The sequence below is a fragment of the Balaenoptera borealis genome, assembly GCF_965194805.1.
Source record: "Balaenoptera borealis genome assembly, chromosome: 17".
Taxonomy (NCBI): Eukaryota; Metazoa; Chordata; class Mammalia; order Artiodactyla; family Balaenopteridae; genus Balaenoptera; species Balaenoptera borealis.
This window is the reverse complement of record NC_138876.1, coordinates 67892022-67919895: the sequence shown is the minus strand read 5'-3', so window position 1 is coordinate 67919895 and position 27874 is coordinate 67892022. Positions and strand designations below refer to the sequence as shown.

Sequence of the window (27874 nt, the reverse complement as noted above, 5' to 3'; positions counted from 1 at the left end):
AGTAAACGCTTTCCTGGATTAACTCCAGGCGATTCTAGTTTCTCAACAGCTTAATCACGCTCATCCTGGCATTCCATATCATGCAAAGTAAATTAGGTCTCAAAACCACGAAGTGATTTTTTTCATTAGCCAGCTGTAAGCTAGACAGTTGACCACCCAGGGTGGTCGTGATGTGGGGGAGGTCCTGCACCTGGGCGTCTGCGGGTGGTCCCGCCCGGTTGGGGCAGGACGCCGTGGTGCCGGCTGCGGGCGCACAGTCTCTCCGCCCGCGGCGAGCAGCCCTCGCAGCCCCAGCTCCGTGCGTCCCGCGGGTCGGTGTGTAGGATGCGGGGTGGGAGGGGAAACGTTTACCTGGGGCCGGTCCCCACCAGGTAGGTGTTGGTGCCCTGCAAGGTCATGGGGCCCGGGTTACAGCCCAGGACGCGAATCACCCGACTGGACAGCCGTTCGACGCGCTGCAGGGCGGCTGCCATCTCCACCTCTGCCGCCCGCCCGCGCGGAGCGAGAACAGCCGCCGGAGCGCGGAACAAGCAACCAGGCCCTGAGGGCTGGGGCCAGCGGTCACGTGACGCTGCGCTTGCGGAGCGGGGTGGGGCTCTGCTGCTGGGCCAGGGGCAGAGGTCACGTGAGGCGCGGGGGCGGGCAGGGGAAATCAGCCGCCGTGCCGCGGGCGGGGCCCGGGAGCACGTGACGACGCGCGAGCGGCGCGGGAAGGGAGGGGGAGTCGGTTGCTGCGCGAGGGGCGGGGCCAGCGGCCACGTGACGCTGCCCGGGTTTGGCGGGCCGCAGGGCGAGGGAGTTCGCGGGCGTGTGGTGTGAGGCGGCCTGAGGCCAGGCTGGGTTCCCGGCCTGCGGGCGCTGCCGCCTGTCATAGAAACTGGTGCCTTCGCAGGAGTTTGTGTTCAGGCAGGCGAGTTCATTCAAGTGCACGAGAGACCTTTTAACCGGGGAAGTCTTGTGATGGAGCGAGGGGTTTGGGGTTAGTTACTGAGGACAAAATCCCGGGAAGGATCGCTCGTAGGGTTCTCAGGCGAGGGTGAGGGGTGTGTGTGTGTGTGTGTGTGTGTGTGTGGTGTGTCCTGTGTGTGTGTGTGTCGTGTGTCCTGTGTGTGTGTGTGTGTGTGTCCTGTGTGTGTGTGTCGTGTGTGTGTGTCCTGTGTCCTGTGTGTGTGTGTGTCGTGTGTCCTGTGTGTGTCCTGTGTGTCGTGTGTGTCGTGTGTGTGTGTCCCGTGTCCTGTGTGTGTGTCCTGTGTGTGTGTGTGTCCTGTGTCCTCTGTGTCCTGTGTGTGTCCTGTGTCCTGTGTGTGTGTCCTGTGTGTGTGTGTCCTGTGTCTTCTGTGTCCTGTGTGTGTCCTGTGTCCTGTGTGTGTGTCCTGTGTGTGTGTGTGTCCCGTGTCCTGTGTGTGTGTGTGTCCTTTTACAATAGACAGCAGTAACGAAGGCTTATTTAGCGCTTACCGCTGTGCTGAGTGCCACTCTCTCATTTAAGCTTCCCAACGTGAAGAGGAAGGCACTATTTTCATGTCCGTTTTACGAACGCAAGACGGAGACTTGGGGACTTGCCCAGGTGAGCGTTCTGGGAGCCCAGCGCCGCGTCTGAAGCCCTGTTCGTCTCCCTGCCGTGCGCCCGCACCGGCCCCGCGCCCGCGGGTTCAGGGAGCTCCTCTCCCGCCTCGCGCCGCTCGCCTACCCAGAGGAGCGGGGCGGCCTGCGTGTTGGGGGCTTGGGTCCAGGACGTGAAGGACTTATCTTTGTAAGGAGTCCTTTTCTAATCTCCTGAGCGTTAACTACCCCAGTGTTAACTAACCCTCCCCATTAAAAAAAAAAAAAATCGAGTTACAGTGTACTTGAAAGGAAATGCAAATGCACGGATCCCACGATCACTTGTATCCAGTTACGGCAAGTATGTAACCGGCACCCCAGACCCCTTTTTCAGAACAAGTGAAAACTTGACACATGAGATGCCTGTGGTTCTACAATTTGGACATGCGTTTTTTTTAATATACAAAGATTAATTTTATTTTTATTTATTAGCAATAAACATGGACATGCATTTTTAACATCCTTTTTTGTCAGGAATTCCTGAAGAAAGGACTCTTGCTATTTATACAGTATTTATTTTACAAATCATCAGTTTAATACTCCAAATTTCTTGAAAACACACCTGGATTATGTGTGACAGATTTCTTTGCCTGTGTCTCAAAGGGCTATTCTTCATGTGTTTCAAAAACCTTCACTGAAATAATCACGTAAATTATCCCCTTTGCAATGAGAAGGCAAGCAGTAAGTCCTTTAAAAATTGCTTGGAATAACCATCAGAATTCCCTACATCAGGTATTTTCAGCTCAGCAATATTTATATATTTGTCTGCTCTCAGTTAATAGCTCTTCAGGCAAGAAGCTATTTTCCCTTTCTAAAAAAATCTCTGCTGGAAAAGTCAGCAAACCTTTGAGAAGAGGGTGGAACTAATTACATGGGCAGCTCCATTCTCTTGTCCCTTAGCTTTTTTTTTTTTTAATTAAAATTTCCCTTGTGCCTTCCATCAAGATTTTATTGAATTCATTGTCAAGCTCTTCACTGGGTAGATGAAGAAATGGGCCCAACAAATAATTTAAAAGTTAAGTGACTCGAGTAGAGTCATAGAAGGAGACATTAGACACTAGCAGAAGAGGAGGAACAGAGGGTAGGTAATGAACTTGGTTTAGACTAGTCTAAATTGAGGTGATTGTGGGATATCCCCATCAAGAAATCTACAGACAGATATAATGGGTTGAGCTCAGAAGAAAGATACAGGCTACAGAGAGAAAATTGAGTCTTTGTGAATATGTTTAGCAATGAGACTTGAAGTTTAAGTTCCTCCCCAAGAAATAAGACCAATGATTCTTACATTCTGTTCAGTTACATTTACAATAATTTATCCTCTACCTATAACATGTAAAGTATTGTAGATGTGTGGGTGTGTGTTAAAATGAATAAGATAGTTAGCTTTCTAGAGGTGTGTTAACCAGGAAGGAGATGTATATGATCTTATTTTAAAGCATATGTGGGTAAATCCTAGAGAAGTATAGCTAAAGTGATGGGATTGCAAGGAGGAAGGAGAGAATCAAATTGATTGGAAAGATCTGGGAAAACTGAGAGGGGGTGGGTTTTGAGCTGATTCTTAAGACATAGAACTTCAGGAAGATGGAGGTAGAAGTAAATAGTAAATAACCTTGAGCAAAGGCTTGGAAATAGAAGAACTGTAGTGTTTATTTTCAAAATAGAAACCAACAATCATATGTTCTTGGGGCATAGGGTTTGAGAAGGTATATACAGTTTGAAAAAACAGGTAGGCTCTGTTAATGATAAATTCTTTATTAGAGTATTTCAGATTCAAGAATCTCTCTCTCCCTTTCAAACATGGATTGTCCACTTAGATATACTGTGAGGCAAATTGTATCTTCTTAAAACTTAATTGATAATACAGTAAAGGCTTGTAACCTAGTCAACCTGTAAAAGGAGGCATGTAATTCCTTCCCCCAATGTGATGGTTAAAAAGGAGTGTACTGTGGTCACAATGATACAGACTCTGTTTTCACTGGATTAGAAAATCCCACATATGACTAACAAGTGATTTCAGTTTCATTTTAGTTTCGATGTTCAAGGTTTACACATCCCTTAATTATGCTTATTTTCAGTGAAGAAGAAATAAAAGATTCCCAGGATGAAGATTTTCCAGAAGGGACTTTGAGTTAAAGAAGACTTCTTATATGTAACAAGTAAGCCCGTATTTTACGTGTTAAGTTTGATTGATAAATGAAAGTTTGCTCGTTTGTATTTCTTTCAGGTATCTTCTGTATTGCGAAGAGATCATCTACAGTGGGCAAAGGTTATGTATTTTGGCTGGCAGCCAGGTAGCCACACAGCTGGGTTGACCTCTGAATTAAATTGTATTGAAACTGTCCTATTACGTCAGTAAGTGTCCTGAATTCTCTAAGTGAAGTCAAATTTTGTAGGTGGCATTATTTCTGCTAAGGTGGTATTGGAACAGTGATCAAGTGTAGGGATAAAGATGAACTATCCTTCATACAAGTTATACTACTATGTGGTTACTGAAGGAGCTGCAGGCCCTTTTTTATGACAGCTGCTATGTTTATTATGTACTTTGCTGTGTAGTTTTCTTTCTAGTTGGCGTTATGTTCTGTTTCACTAAATTAGGAATTTAGAAGTTGCCAGATCAGATTAGTTTATTGAGTCTGATGTTCTGCCAGTAATGCAATTTCTAAGTTTCTTAGAAATTATTTTTTCCCATCTTGTAAATCTTGTCTCAAAATGGCTAGTGTTTTCCTTATCTATGCCAGGTAAAGGAAGCTCTCTTTGTGGGGAGAGTGATTAAGAAATGCACACATGGAGGTCTACCTCGTTTTATTGCACTTTGCTTTATTGTGCTTCTCAGATATTGTGGTTTTTACAAATTGGAGATTTTGGCAACCCTGCATTGAGCAAGTCGACCAGCACCATTTTTCCAACAGCATTTGCTCCCTTTGTGTCACTGTCACATTTTGGTAATTCCCACAATATTTCAAACTTTTTCATAATTGTTATATTTGTTATATATTGTTATAGTGATCTGTGATTAGTGATCTTTTACTTTTTTTTAAAAAAACCCCATTTATTTATTTGGCTGCACTGGGTCTTAGTTGCGGCACGGGGGATCTTTTAGTCGTGGCATGCGAACTCTTAGTTGCGGCATGTGGGATCCAGTTCCCCGACCAGGGATCGAACCCAGACCCCTGCATTGGGAGCATGGGGTTTCACCCACTGGACCACCAGGGAAGTCCCAGTGATCTTTTACTCTTGCAAAAAGATTTTGACTCGCTGAAGGCTCAGATCATGGTTAGCACTTTTTAGCAATTAAGTATTTTTAAATTAAGGTACATACAGTTTTTAGACACAGTGCACACTTAATGCACAGGCTTTTAGACAGAATTGCACACTTAATAGACTACAGTATAGTGTAAACATAACTTTTATATGCAATCAAAAAATGTGTGTGACTCACTTCTTGCGATATTTGCTATATTGTGGTGGTCTGGAATCAAACCCTCAATATCTCCGAGGTGTGCCTGTATATTAAAATCAGTTTACTCATTAGAGATAACTCACCTAAATACCAACATCTCTAAGCCTCAGTTCCATGATCTGTAAAATGGGACCAATGATACCCTTCTTATAGAAATTTGTGAGAATTAAATAAAGTTTGTAAAACACTTCACACATAGTAAATACTCAGCAGTGGTAGCTACTGTTCTTACTATCTATTCTTCCACTATATATGGCAATATTTTTTTTCCTAGATAGTAAAGCTTAGGAAAGTACGTTTTGTTAAATGACGTTAAAACAGGACTTGGGTACACATTAAACACATCCAGTATAACCATGTTATGGCATCTGCCAATATTCTGTGGAATTTTGTTCTACATGTTCAAAATCTAGTACATTAGACTTCTGAACTCACTATTCCTTCCACCTGGCAATCTTTTTCATATGACAGCCACATGGCTAATTTCATTACTCAAATGCCACCTTCTTAGTGAGGCCTGCTCTGACCATTCTAATTAAAATTGCAACCTGTGGTGCACCTGCCTCTACTCCAACTCCTGATTTCCCTTAACATTGCTCTGTTCTTTCTGTAGTGCTTATCACCTTCTAATATGATACCTAATTTACTTATTATTTTTATCGTTGATTGACTATCTTTCTCTGCTAGGATGTAAGTTCCGTAATGGCAGGGATTTTTGTCTCTTTTGTCACATGATCTATCTCAAGAACTTAAAATAGCACATGGTAGGTTTAATTAAGTATTCAATTAAACAGAACCTTGTGATTAAATCTCATCCTCCTAAGCTCCATGCTTATACTGGGCATGATGTCTTTCATTTTAAGATTAGAAACTTATTGCAGGGAAATTCGTGGCCTGCTAGATTAGAAATGCTCAGATTTTAAAATTATTTTTCCATCCTGTTTGGCCACAACATTCTTGACAGGAAAAGTAGTGATAATGAGCTTTCGTTTTTTTCTGTAAGAAGAGTGAAATATCTTTTAATATTATTCTGAAGACTTTTAAACAAAATACTTAAAAGTGCTAAAATGACAAGAACACTTAAGTATTAGGTTGTGTGTTTTTTTAAGTAACACTTTCTCCTCCTAGTTTTTAAAGTAATAAATGTTCTTTATAGAACACATAGGGTGTTAGTCTACTCAGGCTGCCTTAACAGAATACAACAGACTGGGTGGCTTAAGCGACAGAAATTAATTTTTCTTACAGTTCTGGAGACTGGAAGTCCAACATCAAGGTGCCAGCAAGCTTGGTTTCTGGTGAGGCCTCTTTCTTTGGATTGCAGATGGCTCCTTTCTTGCTGTGTCCTTTCTTATAAGGACACCAGTCCTATTGGATTAGGGACCCATCCTGTGACTTCTATTAACCTTATTACCTCCGTAAAGACCTATCTCTAGATACAGTCACATTGAGGGTTAGTACTTCAACATATGAGTTTTGGGGGGAAACTGTTCAGCCCATAAATATAGAAAAGAATGAAGAAGAAAAAAATCATCTATAATACCATTAATTCCCCAGATAAAATCACTGTTAACATGTTTTGTATTTCTCCAGTCATATTTCCTTTGCATTTTCAAAGCTTTGAGATTATAACATAGTATTTTTTCACTTAACATTCTTTAAAATGAAGTCAGAGATTGCAAATGCAGATGCTTACAGATATCAGGCAGACAGGCAAGATAATAATGATAACTAACATTTATTAAGCCCTGACTATGCTAGGTACTTTTCTAGAGGTTTGTATGTATTATATATATTATCTTTCTTAACCTTCACAGTAACCCTCTGTCGTATATACCATTATTATCTCCATATTTCAGAGGAAGAAAATAAGGCAAAGGGAGGTAAAGGAGCATATTTAAGGACACAGAGCTATTAGGTAGGTGAATTGGCATTGAGACCCAGCTGTTGAAATGACTGAAGTGGGGTGGCTGGCTACTGTGGTGAACTTGAGAGAGCCTGTGCCGTTAGGGGCGTGCCCACTGCTCATGAGGGAATGATAGTCTACTGTAGCAGATCTTTGCGTTTTTCAGTAGCAGGGAAAAATCTAGATTTTTATATGAAATGTTGGCAATTAATTAGGGACTTCCCTGGCGGTCCAGTGGTTAGGACTCTGCGATTCCACTGCAGGGGCACGGGTTCGATCCCTGGCTGCACAGCATGGCCAAAAAAAATAAATAAAAAATTAGGACAGTTAAAGAAACCACTGTTGAGTCAGACAGATCTCATCTGCAGATTGCTTTCAGCTTATGTTTATAAAATAGGGTTCATAATACTAATATCTACCTCCTAAGTTTGATGCAAGAGTTAAATGAGGACATTTTATGTACAACATTTAGCTCAATGCCTGGCACGTAGTGGTAAGTAATGTTAGCTATTATTAGTAGAATAAATACTTTCTCCAGTCATCAAAATTCTTTATAAATATCATTTACTATTGTTTTTATTTTAAGAAATTATATAATACATTAGTACATGTCTGTTGTAAAAAACTCAAACAATATGAAAGAATATTTAAAGGATTAAAATTGCATTTGCTTCCTACTCCCAACTCCTTTCCCTTCTCCATGTATGATTAGGAAGCATATATTGCAATATGCTATATTTATCCTTTTGGTACTTGCTTTTTTCACTTAATGTGTCTTGAGATCTTCCGAAGTCAGGTTATATAAAGCTACTTCATTCTTTTTAAAGGTTGCATGGTGTATTCTTTAGTATGGATGTACCATAATTTATTGAATTAGGCTTCTCAATTGTCATTTGGGTTGTTTTCAATTTTTTGCTATTTTAAAAAAGGTTCTGCAAAGAGCATATATCTTTGTGCACATTTGTAAGTATTTCCCTATGCTTGATTCTTAGATGGAATTGCTGTATCAAAGCATATTAAGAATTTTTGGGACTTCCCTGGTGGCGCAGTGGTTAAGAATCCGCCTGCCAATGCAGGGGACACGGGTTCGAGCCCTGGTCCGGGAAGATCCCACATGCCACGGAGCAACTAAGCCCGTGTGCCACAACTACTGAGCCTGTGCCCTAGAACCCACAAGCCACAACTACTGAGCCCGCGTGCCACAACTACTGAAGCCCGCGCACCTAGCGCCCGTGCTCCGCAACAAGAGAAGCCACCGCAATGAGAAGCCCACGCACTGCAACGAACAGTAGCCCCCGCTCGCTGCAACTAGAGAAAACCCACGCGCAGCAACAAAGACCCAACGCAGCCAAAACTAAATAAATAAATAAATAAATTAATTAATTTAAAAAAATGCTTTAAGAAAAGCATATTAAGAATTTTCACAGCTACTGTACCTTTGTTAAATATATTTTTAGTAGCTTTGTAATATTCCATTTTATGATTCTACCATTATTTATTAATTCCTTTTGTTGACACATTTAGATGATTTCCAGTTTTTTGCCATTATAAATGGTCCTGTGGTAAATGTCTTTGTGAGCAGGTTATGTGTTTTAAAAGGTAAGTAGTCTGAGAGGAAGTTATCAACTATTAAGTATATCTCTGACACTTTACTTTCCCAAAGCTATATATTATAAAAAGTATATTTAGTGATAATATATTATTTTTAGAATAAGTAGGGCTTTGATAAAGTCATGGCCTAGGGTTTTTAATATTATACTCAAGATTTTTAGAATCTTTTATTATGTTTCATTTTAGGTGTTGTCAGCTGTAATGAAGAACACTGTGAGACAGAAGATTGAATAAAGCCTTGTAACAACTGGATTAGAGGTTTAGAAAAAGTTAAAATTAGTCACTTTGGTTTTAGTGTTCCAATTTCATAATATTTATTCTTTCTTTTAAATAGATTTAGGGAGTAGAAATTAAAATTCAGTGCTACACCAAAGGATGCACTAATATTTGTTCCTTTTTTTTTTCTTTTTGTATGAGAGAAGGAGGTAGATAACCAAGAGATATAGTGATTCATAATGAAATATACTAAGTTAAATTTTATGATGTCGGTTCTTGGCATTGTAATCTATGTAACTGATTTAATTGTGGATACCTGGGTGTCTGTCAGGTTTTTCCATGAGGGACAGTATGTTTTCGGTATTTTAACAGTAAGCTTTATGCTCTTTGGAACACTTGTGGTCCAGTGTTTTAGTTATTCTTGGTTCAAGAACGATTTAAAGGAATCAGGCCAAGAAAGTCAGCATTGTTTTCTTCTACTTCATTGCTTGCAAGGAGGAGTTTTTACAAGGTGAGCATATACTTTTGATCATTAACACTATTATTCTTTTTTTCAGACGGAAGCTACCTTTCTGTATCTGTGTAGTCAAATGTATGAAGGTCCCCTATTTGCATGTAGCACAAGGGTTACTTGCTCCTCACTAGCAGTGCTTGTGTGAGTCATTGAACTTTCAGAATTTTCCAGGTTCATTAATAGAATGTTTTAATTTACCTAATTAAGTTACTTTTTCTAATATGTTATCACTTTTTTTATGAGAAGGAAAAGGACTCATTTCTATGTCTTGTGAATCTTTTCTCATCTATTTTATATTTTAAGACTGATTATGTAAATATAGCCTATCACTTGCAACTCTGATAGGGCACTTAATTTTTTAAGTTACTTGTACCATTCATTTAATGAAGTGAAATTTTTACTGCAATAATGCAGTAACCGTGTGGTTATCTTGGTACAGAATCATCCACAGAACTAAAAACAACCTTAAGAATCATGTTGTTTAAAGCCTGTTTTCTGGTTAAAGAAAATAGAATCTAAATAAGTCCTGAGAATTCTGCGATTCTCCATATACCTAATTTCACATGACCTTTTCTTCATTATCTTAAGGAATTTAATTCTGTTCAAAGCAATATATATATATTAAAGGTAAAGAGAAGAATTAAGGACAGATATAAAATCATTGTTTTTCATATTAAATTTTATCTGTAGAAACAGTTGAATTGAAGCCTAGCTGTTATGACAACATGGTAATTATGTTCAGCTTTTGAAAATGGACATTTCCAATGTATAAATGTAAAATTGCAGCTTATAGCTGTTGTCACTTTTTAATGTGTTATAATTGACCTTGCATGGTGTGAAATAAAAGTTTAAACACTGGTGTAAAAAAAAAATAAAGACAAATATTAAGAGGATAATGTACTATTTTGCTACAGTTAGGTTTTGAAGTTGGGCTATTTTAATAGCCATCTTTCCTGAGAAAGATTTTAGTGGCAATAGAATTGTAGATGAGTAGTTATTTTCTCTCTGTATATTATATTCTCTCATCTTTTTGTTTCCATTGTCACTATTGAAGAGTTAGATGTCAATTTTACTGTTGCTCTTTAAAAGTATTTTGTCTTCTTTTTTTCCCTCTGGCTGCTCTTATGATTTTTCTCTTTATCTTTGGGTTTCTACAGTTTATGATATATCCAGGTATATATTTACTTTTATTTCTCCTGCTTGGGATTTGCTGGTTCTCTTGATACTATAGATTATTATCTTCCATGAATTCTGTACAATCCTCAGCCATTATCTTTTCTAACATTTTCTTTACCATATTTCTGTCTCTTTTCCTTCTGGGACTCCAAACAAATTTAAGGTAGACCTTCTTGCTGTATCTAACATGACTGTTACATGTTAGATTGTTTATTTGAGATTTTTCTTATTTCCTGAGATAAGCTTGTATCACTATAAACTTCCCTCATAGAACTGCTTTTGCTGTGTTCCACAGATTTAGTATCATTGTGTTTTCATGTTCATTTGTCTCCAGGTATTTTTTGTTCCTCTTTGATTTTGTCAGTGACCCATTGACTGTTTAGTAGCATATTGTTTTTGTTTTTTGCATTCTTTTCTTGTAGTTGATTTCTAGTCTCATGCCATTGTGGTCAGAACAGATGCTTGATATAATTTCAATATTCTTAAATTTATTGAGACTTGTGGCTTGTCATGTGATCTATCCTGGAGAATGTTCCATGTGCACTTGAAAAGAATGTATATCTTGCTACTTTTGGATGGAATGTTCTATATATAATCTGTTGAGCCCATCAGGTTTAATGTCATTTAAGCCCAGTGTTTCCTTGCTGATTTTCTGTCTGGATCTTACGTCTCTCCACCGATGTAAGTGGGTTGTTAAAGTCTCCTACTATTGTTGTGTTACTGTCAATTTCTCTCTTTAAGTTTGTTAATATTTGCTTTATGTATTTAGGTGCTCCTATGTTGGCTACATATATATACCCATATTGTTATATCTTCTTCTTTGACTGATCCCCTTATCATTATGTAAGTCCTTTTTTGTCTCTTGTTACAGTCTTTGTTTTAAAGTCTATCTTGTCTGATATAAGTATTGCTACCCCAGCTTTCTTATGATTTACATTTGCATGGAATACCTTTTCCTATACTCTCTCTTTCAGTCTGTATGTCTTTAGATCTGAAGTGAGTCTCATGTAGGCAGCATATATACAGGTCTTGTTTTTGTGTCCTTTCAGCCAGTCTACGTCTTTTGACTGGAGCATTCAGTCCATTTACATTTAAAGCAATTATTGTTAGATATGTCTTATTGCCATTTTGTTAACTGTTTTGGAATTGTTTTGTAGTTCTTTTTGGCTTCTTTCTTCTTCTTTTGCTCTCTTCCCTTGTGATTTGGTGACTATCTTTAGTGTTATGTTTGGGTTTCTTTCTCTTCTTTTGTGTATCTATTATAGATATTTGGTTAGTTATTACCATGAGGTTCATGTATAACAATCTGATCATTATACTGATATGTGATTATTTTAAGGTGATGTTGGTTTAAGTTCAAACACTTTCTAACAACCATGCATTTTTGCTTCCTACCACCCATGTTTACTGTTTTGACATCATATTTTACATCCTTCTGTTTTGTGTATCCCTTAACTACTTATTGTGAATATAGATGATTTTACTACTTTTATCTTTTAACCTTCCTACTAGCTTTATGAGTGGTTGATCTACTACCTTTACTGTATATTTGCCTTTACCAATGAGATTTTTCCTTTCATAATTTTCATATTTCTAGTTGTGGTCCCTTTTCCTTAGAGAAGTTCCTTTAACGTTTCTTGTAAAGCTGGTTTAGTGGTTCTGAACTCTTTTAGCTTTTGCTTGTCAGTAAAACTTTATATTTCTCCTTCAAATCTGAATGATATCCTTGCTGGGTAGAGTATTCTTTTTTTTTTTTAAATTATTATTTATTTATTTATTTATTTTTGGCTGTGTTGGGTCCTCGCCCCTGTGCGAGGGCTTTCTCCAGCTGCGGCAAGCAGGGGCCACCCCTCATCGCGGTGCGCAGGCCTCTCACCATGGTGGCCTCTCCTGCTGCGGGGCACAGGCTCCAGACGCGCAGGCTCAGTAGTTGTGGGTCACGGGCCCAGTTGCTCCGCGGCATGTGGGATCCTCCCAGACCAGTGCTCGAACCCGTGTCCCCTGCATCGGCAGGCAGACTCTCAACCACTGCGCCACCAGGGAAGCCCGAGTATTCTTGCTTGTAGGTTTTTTCTTTCATCACTTTGACTATATGGTGCCACTCCCTTCTGGCCTGCAAAATTTCTATGGAAAAGTCAGCTGATAGTCTTATGGGAGTTCCCTTGTACATACAGAGATTCTTCATTCTTACTGATTGCTTTGCTTAGTAGTTAGGGATGTGGGGACAGGTAGGTAGCCATTTGGATAAAAAAATATGTGAATTATAACTGGACCTTCACACAAAGTTCAGGGTTAGCCCATGCTCTAACATGGCACATGATCTTGAAAAGAGTTTAGCCTGTTCTGTGATGAAGTTGAAATCTTTACAAGTATATTGATAGAAACACAGAGATGGGTACAGTATTGGGAGAGTTTTAAAATGTTGTAGTTTATGTCTTCAGCTTCCCAGTCTTTGATATGACAGAACATGGGCTCTAACTCCTCCTAACCAGAAGAAAATCGGAAAGAATAAACTGGCAGAGTTTTGTTTCTGGAGTAGCACTAGGCAACCCCCTCCCCAACCCCCAACACTAAATCCCAAACCACAAGGACAAGAAAATAGTTTTTTCCCCTGTTTGCCATTCAAATGGACAGACCACAGATTGTAGAAATTGACCAGAATGGAAGTAAGAGGAAGCAATAGCCAGTATATGCAGCATAAGAACAGTAACGGTTTTGATTCACTTTAGAGTTGGGATAATTTAAGATCGCATGTTATGGTCTATACATCTAGGTAAAATACCAGACACCAGGATAAATTTCAAATGAATCAAATATTTAATGTAAAAATATTTATTCTATAAGAAAACATGGGAAAATTCCTTTATAGCCTTGAAATGGGGAAAGCCTTTCTAACCATAACTTAAAATCCCTAAGCTATAAAAATTATAGATTTGATAATAAAAAATGCATGCCAGTAAACAAAAGCAAAAATCTCCCAAACAAAAGCAAAGCAAAAAGGAAAACAGCTTTAACAGGAGAAAATATTTACAATTTTTAATAGAAAAAGGGCTAGTCTTTTAGTATTTAAAGAGCTTCTGAAGTCAAAAAGAAGAAGGTCGTCCACCCAATTGAAACATGGGAAAACAGTAAGGATAGTTCAGAGAAGAGGAAATGCAAATGGCTCTTAAGTTGTCTGAAGGATGCTAAGCCTTGTTCATAATTTAAAAATTGCCAACTAAAACTTCACTGAGATATTCTTCACCTACCAGACTGGCAAAAATCCAAATGATAATACGCTCTCTTGGTAAGGCGTGGGAAAACAGATATTCTCATACTTTGTTGATGGGAGTATGGATTGGTACCATCCCTGTGGAGGGCAGTTTGACCATATTTCAAATGCACATACCTTTAGGCCAGAGGTTCCTCTTCTGGGAATTTATCGTACTTGCAGACATGTAAAATGACATATGCACAGCTTTTCAATTTGTAGTATTCTTTGTAACAGCAAAATATTGGAAACAATTAAAATGTCTGTTGGTAGAGTTTATGGTATACCTATGCAATGGCACACTACATAGCTATTACAAAGAATGATAAAGTACTTTATGTACTGAAATGGAAAGATCTCCAAGATGTACTTTTAAGTGAAAAGACAAGGTGCAGACAGCAGATATGATATGCTACAGTCTGTGTAAAAAAAAGTGGTGAAAAGGCATATATACTTATACTTGCTTATATATGCATAAAGAAACTCTAGAAGGGTACACATGAAATTAGTAACCGTGAATTCTTATGGTCATAGGGGAGGGTGAAAACTGGGTAGTTAGGTCATAGGAGTGGCATGGAGTTTTTTCAGCGAATAACTTTAAAAAATTTTTTTGAATTATTTGAATATTTTGCCTATTCAAACAAAAAAAGAAGAAAAGGAAAAATTGAATTAGGTTTGCTCTTAGTGATAAACAGATACTTGATAAACAGACACTTCCCTCTTTTTGTCTTTCTTTTTCTTTTTCTTTGTATTTTCTTAGTGCAGGAAGTGGCATAATACTGAGATGAATAGTGAGAAATAAGCAAAAATTAAAACATAATTAATTTAAAACATAAGTTCATAAAAATGGGCAAATTATCCAAGGGTCTGTCTAAACTAAGTATGGAAAAACGTGAGATTTACTGAACTACAGATTCATTTCCCTACAGAGTAGATAAATTGAGTTTGTGTTGGTAGATGAAAGAAAAGGAATGTCAACATGAATTATTTATTAGGTGTAAGTGCCTGTTGCTACTAAGTATGTTCTCACTGCTCAGGGGTCTGTGGAGTAGAACATTTCATTTTCCAGAATATAAATTCGATGACATTTCTGTATTTCTATTTTATGTACTATTTGTGATAAAACCTTTCTCCTTGCCAAAGGAGACTTTTCCTTTGATGGGTATATGAAAGGCATTTGTATTATTTAAAATATGGAAGTTATTGTTGCTCTTTTAAAATAACTGGTAAAAAAAGTTCAAATCGTGTGAAAGAAAGTACAATGGAGATGAGTCTCCTTCCTTCCGCGGGTCCTTAGGCCCTTCTTTATGGAGTTTCTTAAATGGGCATTAAATAGTTGAACATTTTTTCTTACCTATTCTTCTATTTAAAATGCTTTAGAGAGAGGTCATCTGGTAATGTTCAAATTTCCTAGGGTGCAATATTTATGAAACTTGAGGATCTGGCCCCTTTACTTAAATCTCTAAATATTTGAGGATTTTCCTAGGTATCTTATTGTTGTTGATTTCTCATTAAATATTGTTTTGATCAGACAACATAATTTGTGTGATTATAGTCTTCTTACATTTATTGACTTGTTTTATGGCCCAACGTATAGTCTCACTTGGTGAATATTCCGTAAATTGCTGTTGTTGAGTGTAGTGTTCTATAAATGTATAAATTAGGGCAATATGTTGATAATGTTATTAAAATCTGCTATATTCTTACTGATTTTTTTCTTTTGGCCTACCTTTTCTTTCAATTACTGAGAGATGAGTGTTAAAACACTCTAATATTGTGGATTTATCTTTTTCTCCTTGTACTTTGACAATTTTTGCTTCATGTATCTTCAAACTCTATTATTAGGTACATTCAGATGTCTTCTTGAAAAATTGATTCTTATATCATTGTGATATGACTCTCTTTATCTCTGTTAATACTCCTTGATTTGAAATCTATTTTGTCTGGGATACTAATATAGCCATACTAACTATTTTTTTGTGATTTCCTTTCAAACTATCTGTGTCTTTTTTTTTTTAAATTTTATTTTATTATTTATTTTTGGCTGCGTTGGGTCTTCATTGCTGCCTGTGGGCTTTCTCTAGTTGCAGAGAGTGGGGGCTACTCTTTGTTGCGGTGCGCAGGCTCCTCATTGTTGTGGCTTGTCTTTGTTGTGGAACACAGCTCTAGGTGCGTGGGCTTCAGTAGTTGTGGCACGTTGGCTCAGTAGTTGCGGCTCGCGGGCTCTAAAGTGTAGGCTCAGTAGTTGTGGCACGTGGGCTTAGTTGCTCTGCGGCATGTGAGATCTTCCCCTACCAGGCCTTGAACCCGTGTCCCTTGCATTGGCAGGTGGGTTCTTAACTACTGCGCCACCAGGGAAGTCCCTCAAACTATCCGTGTCTTTATGTTTAAAGAGAGTCTCTTCCAAATCATATAGAGTTGAATCTTGATTGTTTTATCCAGTTTGACAATCTTTTATTGAAACATTTAATCCATTTACATTTCATATATTACTGTAATTATTGATATAGTTGTCTTCTGGGCCTACCTATTGTTTGGTTTTTATTTTTTTCTGTTTGGGTTCGTTGAGCTTTATGTTGTTGTTTTTGATCAAATTTGGAAAATATTTTTTGCCAGTATGTTGTCAAGTTTTTTTTTTTTTTCTGCCCCATTCTCTCTCTCTGTTTCTTTTGGGACTTCAATTACACCTTTGTTATTGAGGTTCTGTTAATTTTTTTCCCTAATTTTTTCTCTGTGTTTTGTTTGCTAATTTCAATATCTGGGTCATCTGTGGGTATGTTCCTGTTAACTGATATGTTTCTATTAACTGATTATGCTCTTTAGCATAAGTTACATTTTCCTCTTAATTTGCATGTCATGTAATTTTTTATTGTGTAGTGGACATTGTGACTGATACCTTGTAGAGACTCTGGTTTCTGTTATCTTCCATTGAAGAGAAAGCAGATAGTTAAATTATTGGCAGATTACCTTGACGTGATACAGAGGCTTGGTTTAGGCTTTGCTAGGGAAGGTCTATTTTGCTTTTGTCCTTAGTCCTAGGGGAAGTCTTATAGACCTGAAGTATGGTCTTTACTCCTAAAGCATGACCCTTTTGGCGTTTCAGTGGGATGCTTGAAGTATTTACCAAGCCTCTCCAGTTTGGTGGAACTTAAACTCCAAACTCTTCCCTGTGGTAGACAGCTGCCAAAATCTCTGCTCATTCTTGCCATTTTTCCTCAGTTCCTTGAAGCCTCACCCTAGATATACATAGTAAGGGGTTGGGCAAGGACTTAAGGAGGGTATATGCAGATTTGGGAGCTTTTTTACTCTGTGGCTCCCTCTTTTCTAGGATCCCTCTTAATTTCTAACCACTCTGGCAGATTCAACCTCAGTCCTCTCACTCTTGGAGCCAGTAATAATTTGACTTTCTGCTTGAGCTGTATCTACTTTTTGCCATTTGGACTGTGGGATGCTGGTAGAGGAAAAGCCAGATGAATGCATCTCATGCAGTATGGTTCCCTTCTTTCAAGGGTTAAGTGCCCTCATCCTTCTTCCTACTTTCGGTTGCTCTTTAGTGCCTTGTTTTCTTTAATATTTTGTCTGTAATTTATCATTGTCATCAGTAGGAAGGTGAGCTTGATACAAGGGAATCCATCATTACTGGAAGCTGTTGCCTCTTTATCTCAAATAAAAGAATACATTGTGATAAAATATGCTAAGAAAGCTCCTTCTGTTTCTTTTTCTTTGGCCTCTTCACCATTTCTCCCATAAAACTGAAACAATATCCTATTGATTAAAAAATTATATTCATACTCCCCTTCTCATGAAATTATCCTCAGATAAGCAGAACTTTGTGTAGGTTTGCTATTAATTGCTACAAAATTGGAAAATATTCCTCTCTAAAGTCACTGGAAATATTAATGTGCACATCTGTAAACAGCTCCATCTTTTTTTTTGTTGCTGTTGTTGTTTGTTTAACAGGCACTGATATACCACTTAACATGTGCCAGTTATTGGTCTAAACATTTTACATGTATTAACTCCTTTAATCCTCATATCAACCCAATGAGGTAGATATGATGATTACCCCCTTTTTCAGTTGAGGAAACTGAGGCATCACTAGGAAGTGATGGAGCAAGGATTTGAACCCAAGCATCCTGGCTTTTTTAGAGTCTGTACACTTAATCACTGTACTCTGCTGGCTTTCCCACTCTATGCTGTCTGTACTGATTTTGTTCTAGGTATGTACTTGTTAATATTTGTGAATTTTTCAAGTTTTTCAATTAGCAGTATCTATCCTCTTGCTTTAAAAGGATAGATACCTTTAAGAACATACTGTATTACATATTAGTCTTACATAATATACATACGGGAACTCCCTATTTTGCCAGATACCCAGAAAAGACTCAAACATAAATTACTTATAAATCTCACCTATAAATCCTAGACAGTGTTAATCATTTTTTTTCCTATACTTTTACAACATAATATTTACATTTCTGTTGAGTGGTTATTTCTTCTGCCTTGTATTGCAGCTAGCAGTTTATAGGCTTGACCTTCCTATTAGGTTGTAAGGTCATTGAAGGTGGAGGTCATGTCTTCATCATTTTTGTAGACATTCTACCCTGGCATCTAGTCCACATTGAATATAATGGACCATGTTATTCTAAAACTGTGATGGTAAAAATATACTTTTATTTGCTAGGTGAAGAATCTTTGCATATCCATATATGTGTACATCTTGTTTAAAATGAGAATATCTTATATTTGTGTTTTACTTTCAACTTTTCAAAGTCCTTTCATATCTACTGTCTCTTTATCTTTATGGAAAGATTGTCATGAGCTCTCATTTATTCATTCATTCAGTAAATATTTTCTGAGAGTGGCTATGTGCCAGGTACTATTTTAGTTTCTCAGGATATAGCAATGAACAAAACAAAGTTCCTGCTTTCATGCAGATTTCATTCTTGTGAGAAGGTACAGATAAGCAAAAATAATGTGTCAAGTGATGATAAAGAAAAATGATGTAGGATAAAGGGATAGAATGCGATGGATGGTGTGATCTGGAAAGACCTCTGTGAGGAACTGGTATTTGAATAGAGACCTGAATGAAGTTAAGGAGTAAACTTGTAAAATCTCTGGGGTTTAGGAGAGTTCCAGGAAGAGGGAGTAGCAAAGACAAAGGCCTTTAACTTGGGAAAAACAGTAAGAAAGGTACACTGAATGTGTGGGAGAAATGAAAGGGAAAGGCAGATTATGGAGGGCCTTGTAAGATGGGGTAAATACTTTGTGTTTTATCTAAGTATGATGGAAATCATTGGAACATTTCGAGTGGAGGGATAACATCTAAATTATGGTTAACAGGTTCAATCTAGATGCTGTGTAGAGAATAGGATGTATAGGGAGCAGGAGTAGAATCAGAGAGACCAATTATGAGGCTATCGAAGTAATCCAGGCCAGAGATGTTGGCTGCTTAAACTAAGATGGAGGCAGTGGAAGTGATAAGATGTGTTTAGATCTGGATATATTTGAAGTTAGAACTAAGAACCAACAGAACCTGCTGAGGAATTTTTATAGGGTATGAGAAAAAGAAGTTGGAAATTATTCCCACATTTTTGGTCTGAGCAACATGGTGCATGTTAGTGCCGTTTACTGAAATGGGAAACACTGACAGAAGGAGCAAGTTGAAACAGGATATATATCACTGCCCTAATTTTATATATGGGGAAACTGAGGTGTAGATAAAGAGTTTTGATAAGCTTTGGGCTAGAATCCTGGTTGTCTTATTGCTAGCCTCAGATATTTTTGAAATAAGTGTTTCAGTTATTTTTGTTATTAATTTTACTTGGATGATGATAAGTCATGTTCATTTAAAAATTCTTTGTAAAGAAGAGCCTGAGCAAGGATGTTTTAGGAGTCTTAGAAATTTTATGTTTTCCAGGGCGGTAATGGTCACAGAGCCTAGCACCTTGTAGATTATGGAGTACAGTTGACCTTGAACAACATGGGTTTGAGCTGTGTGGGTCCACTTATATGCAGATTTTTTTCAGTAGTAAAGACTACAATACTACACGATCTGAGGTTGGTTGAACACACGGATGTGGAACTGAGGATACAAAGGGCCAGCTATCAATTATGCATGGATTTTTTGACTGCACAGAGGGTTGGCATCCCTAACTCCACGTGTTCAAGGGTCAACAGTAATTATTTGCTAGATTAAATTGAAAGAAGATTCAATCTCATCTTCAACCTTGACATTATCATAAGGGCATGTATTTGTCTTTTAGTGAAGATAAGTTGCATGAAGTGGAAATTGCAGTTTGTCTTTCAGAAAATAGTGGTTAAGACTAGGAATGATAAGATATAGGTTTGGACTCTAGATCTGCCCCTTACTCTCTGCGTAACTTTCAGCAAATCACTCTACTGTTCTCAGCCTAACTTTTCCTATCTGTGATTTGGGAATAATACCTACTGTGAAGATGAAAGAAGATCATGTATGCTTAACAGTGCTAGCACACACTGGCACATCAGACATGCAATAAAAATTGTGGAGTCTTGAACCTCAATAAAGCTACCATGAAATATTTACAAAGTTGAGAGAAATTTGTAGCAGAGAAAGTTTGTGGGAAAATTCTATTCTTAAACACATGTTGCTTTTTTTTCAAAATTATTATGTAAATTAACACACATGTTATAAAGAATCTATTACTGAAGATAAATATTCTTGTTTACTTTACAGGTATTGGTTTGCCTTGAAAAAGGGTTATCATGTGGCTTTCAAAAACACCAGCAAAACGGATAACTTCGTGGAAGAACAAATCGATCCTCATAAAGAAGTTATAGATAGGGTGACAGATTTGAGCATGCTCAGGCTATTTGAGACCTACCTGGAAGGCTGCCCACAACTTGCTCTTCAGCTCTACATCCTTCTGGAACATGGTCAAGAAAATTTCACTCAGTGTAGGTCTTTCTTAATACCCTGTGTTAGATGGATGCCACTGATACTTTATGTCAACTGTGTAACTCTTTGGCAGGTTTTAGAATTATTTTTATTGTTTTTCTTTTTAGAATTATTTATTTTTTTTTGAAAAGAAGTACATGGTTCAAAGGTACTTTGAGGTATATAAAGGTATATAAAGGTATACTGTCTCCCTCCCCCTTCTTCCTCTCCCTTCCTTTGTCTGCCCAGAAAACAAACTATTATTGTCAGCTTTTTGATGATTCTTTCAGAAAAAAAAATTTAAAAGCCTATCTTTCTCTTTCCCTCCCTCTCTCTCTCTCTCTCTTTTTTTTTTTATAGAAATGGTAACATAAAAACCATCTTTGGTTTTTGCACTTAACATATCTTGGAGATCTAAACATATCAGTACAGAAAGAGCACCCTCATTTATTTTTCTTATCTGCATAGTATTACAAATTATGGATGTATCGTGAATTATTTAACAGTCTCCCTCTTTATGTTAATTTAGGTTGTTTCTAATGTTTTACTGTTGCAAAAAAGCTGCAGTGAATAGTCTTATGCATGCATTCTTTTGCATGTGTGAAGTTTAGCCATAGGGTAAATTCCCAGAATCACAATCATTGGGTGAAAGTGCAAGTGCTACAAAACTAATGAAAGTTTTGCAAATTGGCCGAAATGTTGCTCTTTTATAGCAGATTTCCTCATTAGGGTTAAATGTACATTTCTAAAGGACAATTTGGTATTTCCATTAAGAAAATCTTTTAATAGGTGTTTAATTTGAGATGTTAAAAAAACTATTTATTTGCTAAAAATAGTCCCAGTTTTCATTAGTGACTAGGATTCCATGCAGACTTGGATTCACCTCAGAGTAGCAGATTGTCCTCTCCCCTGGAGTTCCCTCTACGCTAGACTCACCTGTGAGAACACTTCATTTCCCTCGTCTTCTTGTTCCCAGTTTCCCATAAACCTCTAGATTGTAGTCCCTTCTAATATTTTTACCTTTACTTTGATTGTTAGTGCACCACTGAAATGAACCTGCTGTGTATGAGACCTCTTTTTCCTTGTGATGCAAAGAATTTGTGGGTTGGGACTTATTAGTCCCTGAAGCTAAAGTTCAGCATATAGAGCTTACAACCTGTATTATGGTAGATCTGCTGATGTTAACTGTGGCTGCTTCTGTGTGGTGGGATTGTGAGTGATTTTATCTATTTCATCTTCCTTATACTTTTCTGAATTTCCAAATTTTCTACAGTAACCATGTATTGTTTTGATAATCAGGAAGAATAATTCAAAATGTAAAAAAAAAATCAGTTTATGTATAGAACTACTTCAGAAGACTGAACAAATTCTTTTATCTTTGTTCCTTCTGAAATCATGCTAAAGAGGAGAGTAACAAGTAAAAACAGTATAAACCCATAAGGACGAAGAGAATGCAGAGTAGAACAGCAGATTAGAAATGTCAATAAGTATTTAGAAGATGGAAAGCAGATAGAAAACTTGGGTTATTCAAATCAGTTCCACCACCACTAAAAGGCTAGATTATTTGAATCAACTCTCCCCCTGAAATTATCTAAAACAATTGGTTAAGTATTTTCAAAAGTCTTCATAAAAGCTTAAAACAATCTGATACAACAGGCCAAAATATGCATGAAAGTGGGAATGCAGCAGGGTTGAGTAGGACTGTGAAGGCATTTATACACTGAGGGTTTTTACTGAACCTTATAAACAAGCAGATTCAGTTTTGATGGCTTCCTAGGGTATGGAGGACTGGAGACAAAACTCAGGGTCCTCACAAGGGAGGGACATCTGGTAGAAAATCCTAATCCGTAAAACTGGCACTCCAAAAGTCACCCTCCTCAGGGTAAAAGTGAAGTTACCTACCTCTAAGTGAAACTTGACTGCATAAACAAAAATAATACTATGTGGGTAAGAAAAAGATAGAATGAAGACAAGCAGTAACATGCAAGTCAGGTGGAAGATGGATGGAGTTAAACTGTTTTAAATTCCTTGTATAGTTCAGGAGAAAGGTAAAGCAGAAGTGGATCTGCGGTTTTTGAGGTGTAAAACAAAAACAATTAGAGAGACCCAATTTTTGAAAAGAAGAATGTAATATTAGGAAAATAGAATTATGTTAGTCTGCTTGGGCTGCCGTAACAGAATGCTATAGACTGGGCAGCTTAACCAACAGAAATCTATTTTCTTACAGTTCTGGAGACTGGAAATCCAAAATCAAGGTGCCAATAGGGTTGGTTTCTGGTGAGGACTCTCTTTGGGTTGCAGATGGCCACCTTCTTGCTGTGTCCTCACATGTCTTTCCTCTGTGTGTGGAGAGAAAGAGAGATCTCTGGTATCTCTTTCTATTCTTTCAAGGATACCGGTCCTATTAGATTTGGGTTAAATGCTTAACCTTATGAACTTGCTTAACCTTACGAACTTGCTTAACCTTACGAACTTGCTTAACCTTAACTATCTCCCTAAAGGCCCTATCTCAAAGTATAGTCACATTGGGGATTAGGGCTTTAACATATGAATTTTGGAAGAATACAATTTAATTCATAAAAGATATGAAAGTAAGCATTTTTAAAAATAAAATAAAGAACAGTAAATTACAGGGATAAGAAAGCTGACCAATACCATAAATTTCACAAGAGAAAGAAAAGTAATATATTTTTATTATTTTAATACTCTTTTATCTAATTTTTTTGGCTGTGCACTCTGATTGGCTTTTGATTTGATACGATTTTATGATTTAATTTCCATAGAAAAGAAAAATTCATTCTTTTTTTCTAGCATAGTTAATAGAAATTAGTTTTTTGTTTATTTTTAATTTGGAGAAGTTTCAACTTCACAAAGTATTGATAATATTATAAGTATATTTTTTGATTGTTGTCACATTTGGGGAAAACTCTACCAATGTCTTCAAAAATGTGGTATAAGATCAGAGTATATCAAGATTTTTTTTTGATGAAGTAACTAATTTTAAATACTCTTTGAATTGACAACACTTGTTTATTGTCAGTGTCTCCTTTAGTGAATAGTGGGAGTCTTTTGTTTTCTTTACTGGTATCAATAATGTCAAATCAGAAGAAATTAATAAGAATCTGTATAGATGTGATTGGGCAAGGTCATTTCATACCGGGAGAAATGCATAAGCAAAGGCGTGGTTTGGCAAAGACAAGGAATTCCGTTTGGATAGAGTGTAATGTACAGATTAGATGAGCAAAATGAGCAGAAAAACTATATTGGAAACAGGTGGGTAAGTGGGAAATGGGAAATAATGTCAAACTAATAGTGCCAACTGGATGAGGATAGACCATCATGCCTTAATATTAAGGAATCAAAGGCCTGTTGACAGCAAGATAGTGAAGTGTTAAGATCAGGCAAACTGCTTGAGAATCCTAGATCTGTTACTTACTAATCATAATTATTCAAGCAAATCTTGTAAGCCTATCCCCCTAAACCTAAACTATTCTCAACTCAATTTCCCTTTAGCCAGATCCCCAAAATGACCACAGCTTGCTTCAATACACCTAGGGAAAATGTGAGAGAGGAAAAGTAGGAGACAGGGAATTTTAGCAACTGCAATGAAAATATCTTATTTTTCCAAATTTTATAAAATAGATATGACAAAGTGAACACATTGCCAGGGCTTTGCCAGGCTTGGAAGGAGTCTGGGCAAGTGTGGGTCCCTGAAATTTAAGCTTCAATACCTTCATGATAAGTCTACCTGTGAGGTAAAAATACTGATTAACTTTAAACTTTGATATGTTTAGTATGCATGTTGTGATTTCTAGGGAAGCCATCAAAGAATAAAAACAGCATATCTCTGAAGGATGTGGATTACTAAATTGAAAGGTTGATAAAAATGGCCCATACCAAGCCCATCATTACAACATTTCAGAGACGCAAAGATGAAGATAAGATTCTAGAAGATTTGACAGAAAATAAAGATCATTTAAGGATAGGGAAATTGAATGGCTGAGAAATTCTTGACACTTGAGATTAGAATTTAATAGATCAATGACTTCAAAGTTTCAATGGAAAACATTTTTAAACTTTGAATTCTATTTCTGTTGAAACTGTGTATCAAACATGAGGGTAGAATAAAGACATTTTGAGACATACATGGTCTGAAAAGTTTAGCTTAGGTACAACTTTTCTCAGGAATGTCTGGAGAATGCTTGATCAAACCATGAGAAAGAAGCAAGAAAGAAATATTGCAACAGGAAACAGGAAGTCAGCACTGAAGAGAGGTGAAGGGAAGTTCTGGGAAGATAGGAAGCAAACCTTGACAGCAACCACCTTTGAGCAGAAGGATCATATTCTTAAAAAACAAACAAAAAAACCCTAATAGATGTAATAGGGGAGTTTAATTAATTAATTTGAAGAATTTGCTGAGAAAAACTGATAAGAGTCATGAAAAACTAAGCAAAGTTAAGTAACAATGAAAAGTTTTAAAAGAAAGGAAATATGTTCAGAATGTAGTATTTGGCTGAGCAGTCAAAGAGGCTGTACTTATGTAGTCATAATAAGGTAAACACTGAATATTGATTTTACCAAAAATTGTGATGTTACTCTTTTGGGTAGAAGGAGGGAGAGGAAAATGGAAGGAGGGTGTGTATATATGTGTGCATGTGCAAAAATTTCCCCTTCCCACGTAGGAAATTAATAATCAGTGTCTAAAGTAGATAAATTAAGAAATAGCACAGTATGTGTTTTATTTAGAAATATGGCAATACATGTCAGAAGTAAAGCTAGAAGAGTTGATAGTAATTTTTTCTGAGGGTCATGGCTAAGAGGTGAGAAGGGGTAGAGCAATCTACTGCTATTTTCTTATAAGTTCTTTAGCACTTATCAACTTTTAAAAACGATGTATATGTACTGGTTTGGTAGAAATTAAAACCAATTATAAAAAAGATATCACAGGGAAATTTAGGGGAAAGTGATGTTTTAATTCAAATATTTTTAAATTAAAGAAGAAAGAAAAGAAGCGCAACTAATTGTGCAGTTCAGAGTGGTATATGCTAAAACCAGGAGAGTGGACAAAGACATTTATAATCGTCTTCAATGGAGGATCTATCTTAAGTCTGCCTTCCTATCCTAGTATATAGCCCTCCAGTGAGGCTAAATGGAAATGATGAGCATTCTGTATTTTACTCTAAATATTTCCTTCTAATTCTCTAATATCTTTGCTGTCAGTTTCTAAGTCCCCAGCTTTGAGTTCACGTGCTTCTACTCTACCATCTTGAGCTAATCTCAGTCTCCAGCTTTGAGAGTGGGGCTAATGACATGCCTTTCCAAAGTAGTAATGAACTTACTTTTCTCTTATTTGTTGGGGAAAAAATGGGATAAAGATGCCAAGCCTACAGAAATTTGTAAGTTTTAGATCGTGTTTGTTCATCTGGTCCATCATCTTAAAGATATGGGAAATTGAGCTGTTGATACCTCATACTTACGTTAAATTTTCTGTTTAACCTCTCTCCCTTTCTTCCTGCCCCCTTCTCTCTCATGATGTCATTTCTTAGTGAATTAGGTATATGTCCAAGGTCAAAGCCAAAAAGACTGGAAAAGCTAGGACTATCACTGTGGTCTCTTAGAGAACTTGCAGAGTATGCAGTTTCCATTGTACCAGTTGCTCAATAAAATTTGTCCAGTGAATTTATTCACAGTCTTATAAAGCAGTCTAATGTAGTGGTTAAGCACACCAACTTTGGAATCAGGCAGATTTCAGTTCAAATCTCATCTCTCTGAAACTTGCTGGCTGTGTGACTTGGGTCAAGAAATGTATATATATTCTCTCAGCATTAATTCCCTCATATGTAATATAGGAATATTAATATCTATTTCAAAGGATTAAATGAGATGAGTATATAAAGTACCTGACGTGTTTATGGGTGTGTATATACAGATGAAGCATGTATGGCATATAGTAATTTAATATTGCTATTATTATTCCTATAACTATATCTTTAAAACATTTTTTGTTTTGTAGATGCAGCCATCATGGTCTCTTGCTGTGCTATTTCTTGGTCGACTGTTGATTATCAAGTAGCTTTAAGAAAATCCTTACCTGATAAAAACCTTCTTAATGGACCCTGTCCTAAACTCGTATATCTCTTTTACAAGTTGTTTACATTATTATCTTGGATGTTGAGTGTTGTGCTTCTTTTATTCTTAAATGTTAAGACTGCTTTACTCCTGTTGTTATTTCTTTGGTTTTTAGGTGTATTGTGGGCATTTAAAGAACAGACTGAGTTTTGTGCTTCCATAAGTATGGAATTCATATACAGGATTGTTGTTGGATTCATTCTTGTCTTTACATTTTTTAATATTAAGGGACAGAATACCAAATGTCCAATGTCTTGTTATTATATTGTAAGGGTATTGGCCACATTGGGGATATTGATTGTGTTCTGGTTTTACCCACTCTCTATTTTTAATTCAGACTATTTTATACCTGTCAGCATCACTATAGCTCTTACTCTTCTCCTTGGAATTATTTTTCTTATTGTTTATTATGGGACTTTGCACCCAAACAGAAGTGAAGAAACAAAACTGGATGAAGTTGATGGAAAACCAGTTCAAAGAGACTGTAGAATGAAGTATTTCCTAATGGAATAGGCTATTCACTTAAGAGATATGTTTTCTTATTTTTTGTTTCATTGGTTAGTAAAGAAAAAGTTTGTGTATATGTGTGTTGTGTCTTATTTTTGCCTTCTTTAATTTGAGGGCAGTTCTAGTACATTAATTATGAATGTTAGTATAATAATGTTTTTATTATCTAAGTTAATTTCTCACTTGGTTTTGAAGATCTTGGGTACTTAGATATATTTGCCTATTGCCTGGTAGAGTTGCCATCTTGAGCCTGAACTGAAAGAAATGGTCTCATTCCCATAATTAGAAGGCTGGAATTGAACTTCCCTCCAACTTTTCCCTCATTGTTTCTGAGCTAAAACTGATGTACTCGTAGTAGGGAAATAAAAGGAAGAGAAGAGCAGGATACTCATTCTTCTTTCCTCTATTTTATTGATTCAGTGAATATATTTTGAGTTGGGGACATACTGAGTAGAGGAAAAGGGAAAGGAGGGAAGAGCAAGAAAAAACAGAAAATTGACCGTCTTAACCCATATTAACCATTTATAAGTATACAGTTTGGTAGTGTTAACTATATTCACTTTGTTGTGCTGCTGTATTAACATTTT

At 37.0% G+C, this 27874-nt stretch overlaps 2 protein-coding genes across 5 annotated transcripts in view; one reads left to right on the top strand and one right to left on the bottom strand.

Annotated features, from left to right (window-relative positions):
* The window catches only part of LACTB2 (lactamase beta 2), a 42920-nt gene extending 42322 nt beyond the window's left edge, over window positions 1-598 (bottom strand). For 2 of the 4 annotated variants that reach the window (XM_082363534.1, XM_082363533.1), the window contains exon 1: window positions 352-598. In XM_082363534.1, coding sequence (XP_082219660.1) covers window positions 352-473 — 122 coding nt within the window. In that variant the 5' untranslated portion in view covers window positions 474-598. The remainder of the gene's footprint in view (window positions 1-351) is intronic. The other 2 variants (XM_082363532.1, XM_082363535.1) reach the window with 2 other exon arrangements.
* A 1454-nt stretch (window positions 599-2052) lies between these two features.
* Window positions 2053-27874, top strand: XKR9 (XK related 9). Its single transcript, XM_082363630.1, has 3 exons — window positions 2053-9303; window positions 20451-20671; window positions 26665-27874. Exons 1-3 carry the CDS (start codon window positions 9032-9034, stop codon window positions 27291-27293), a joined length of 1122 nt encoding a protein of 373 aa, XP_082219756.1. The 5' UTR covers window positions 2053-9031; the 3' UTR covers window positions 27294-27874.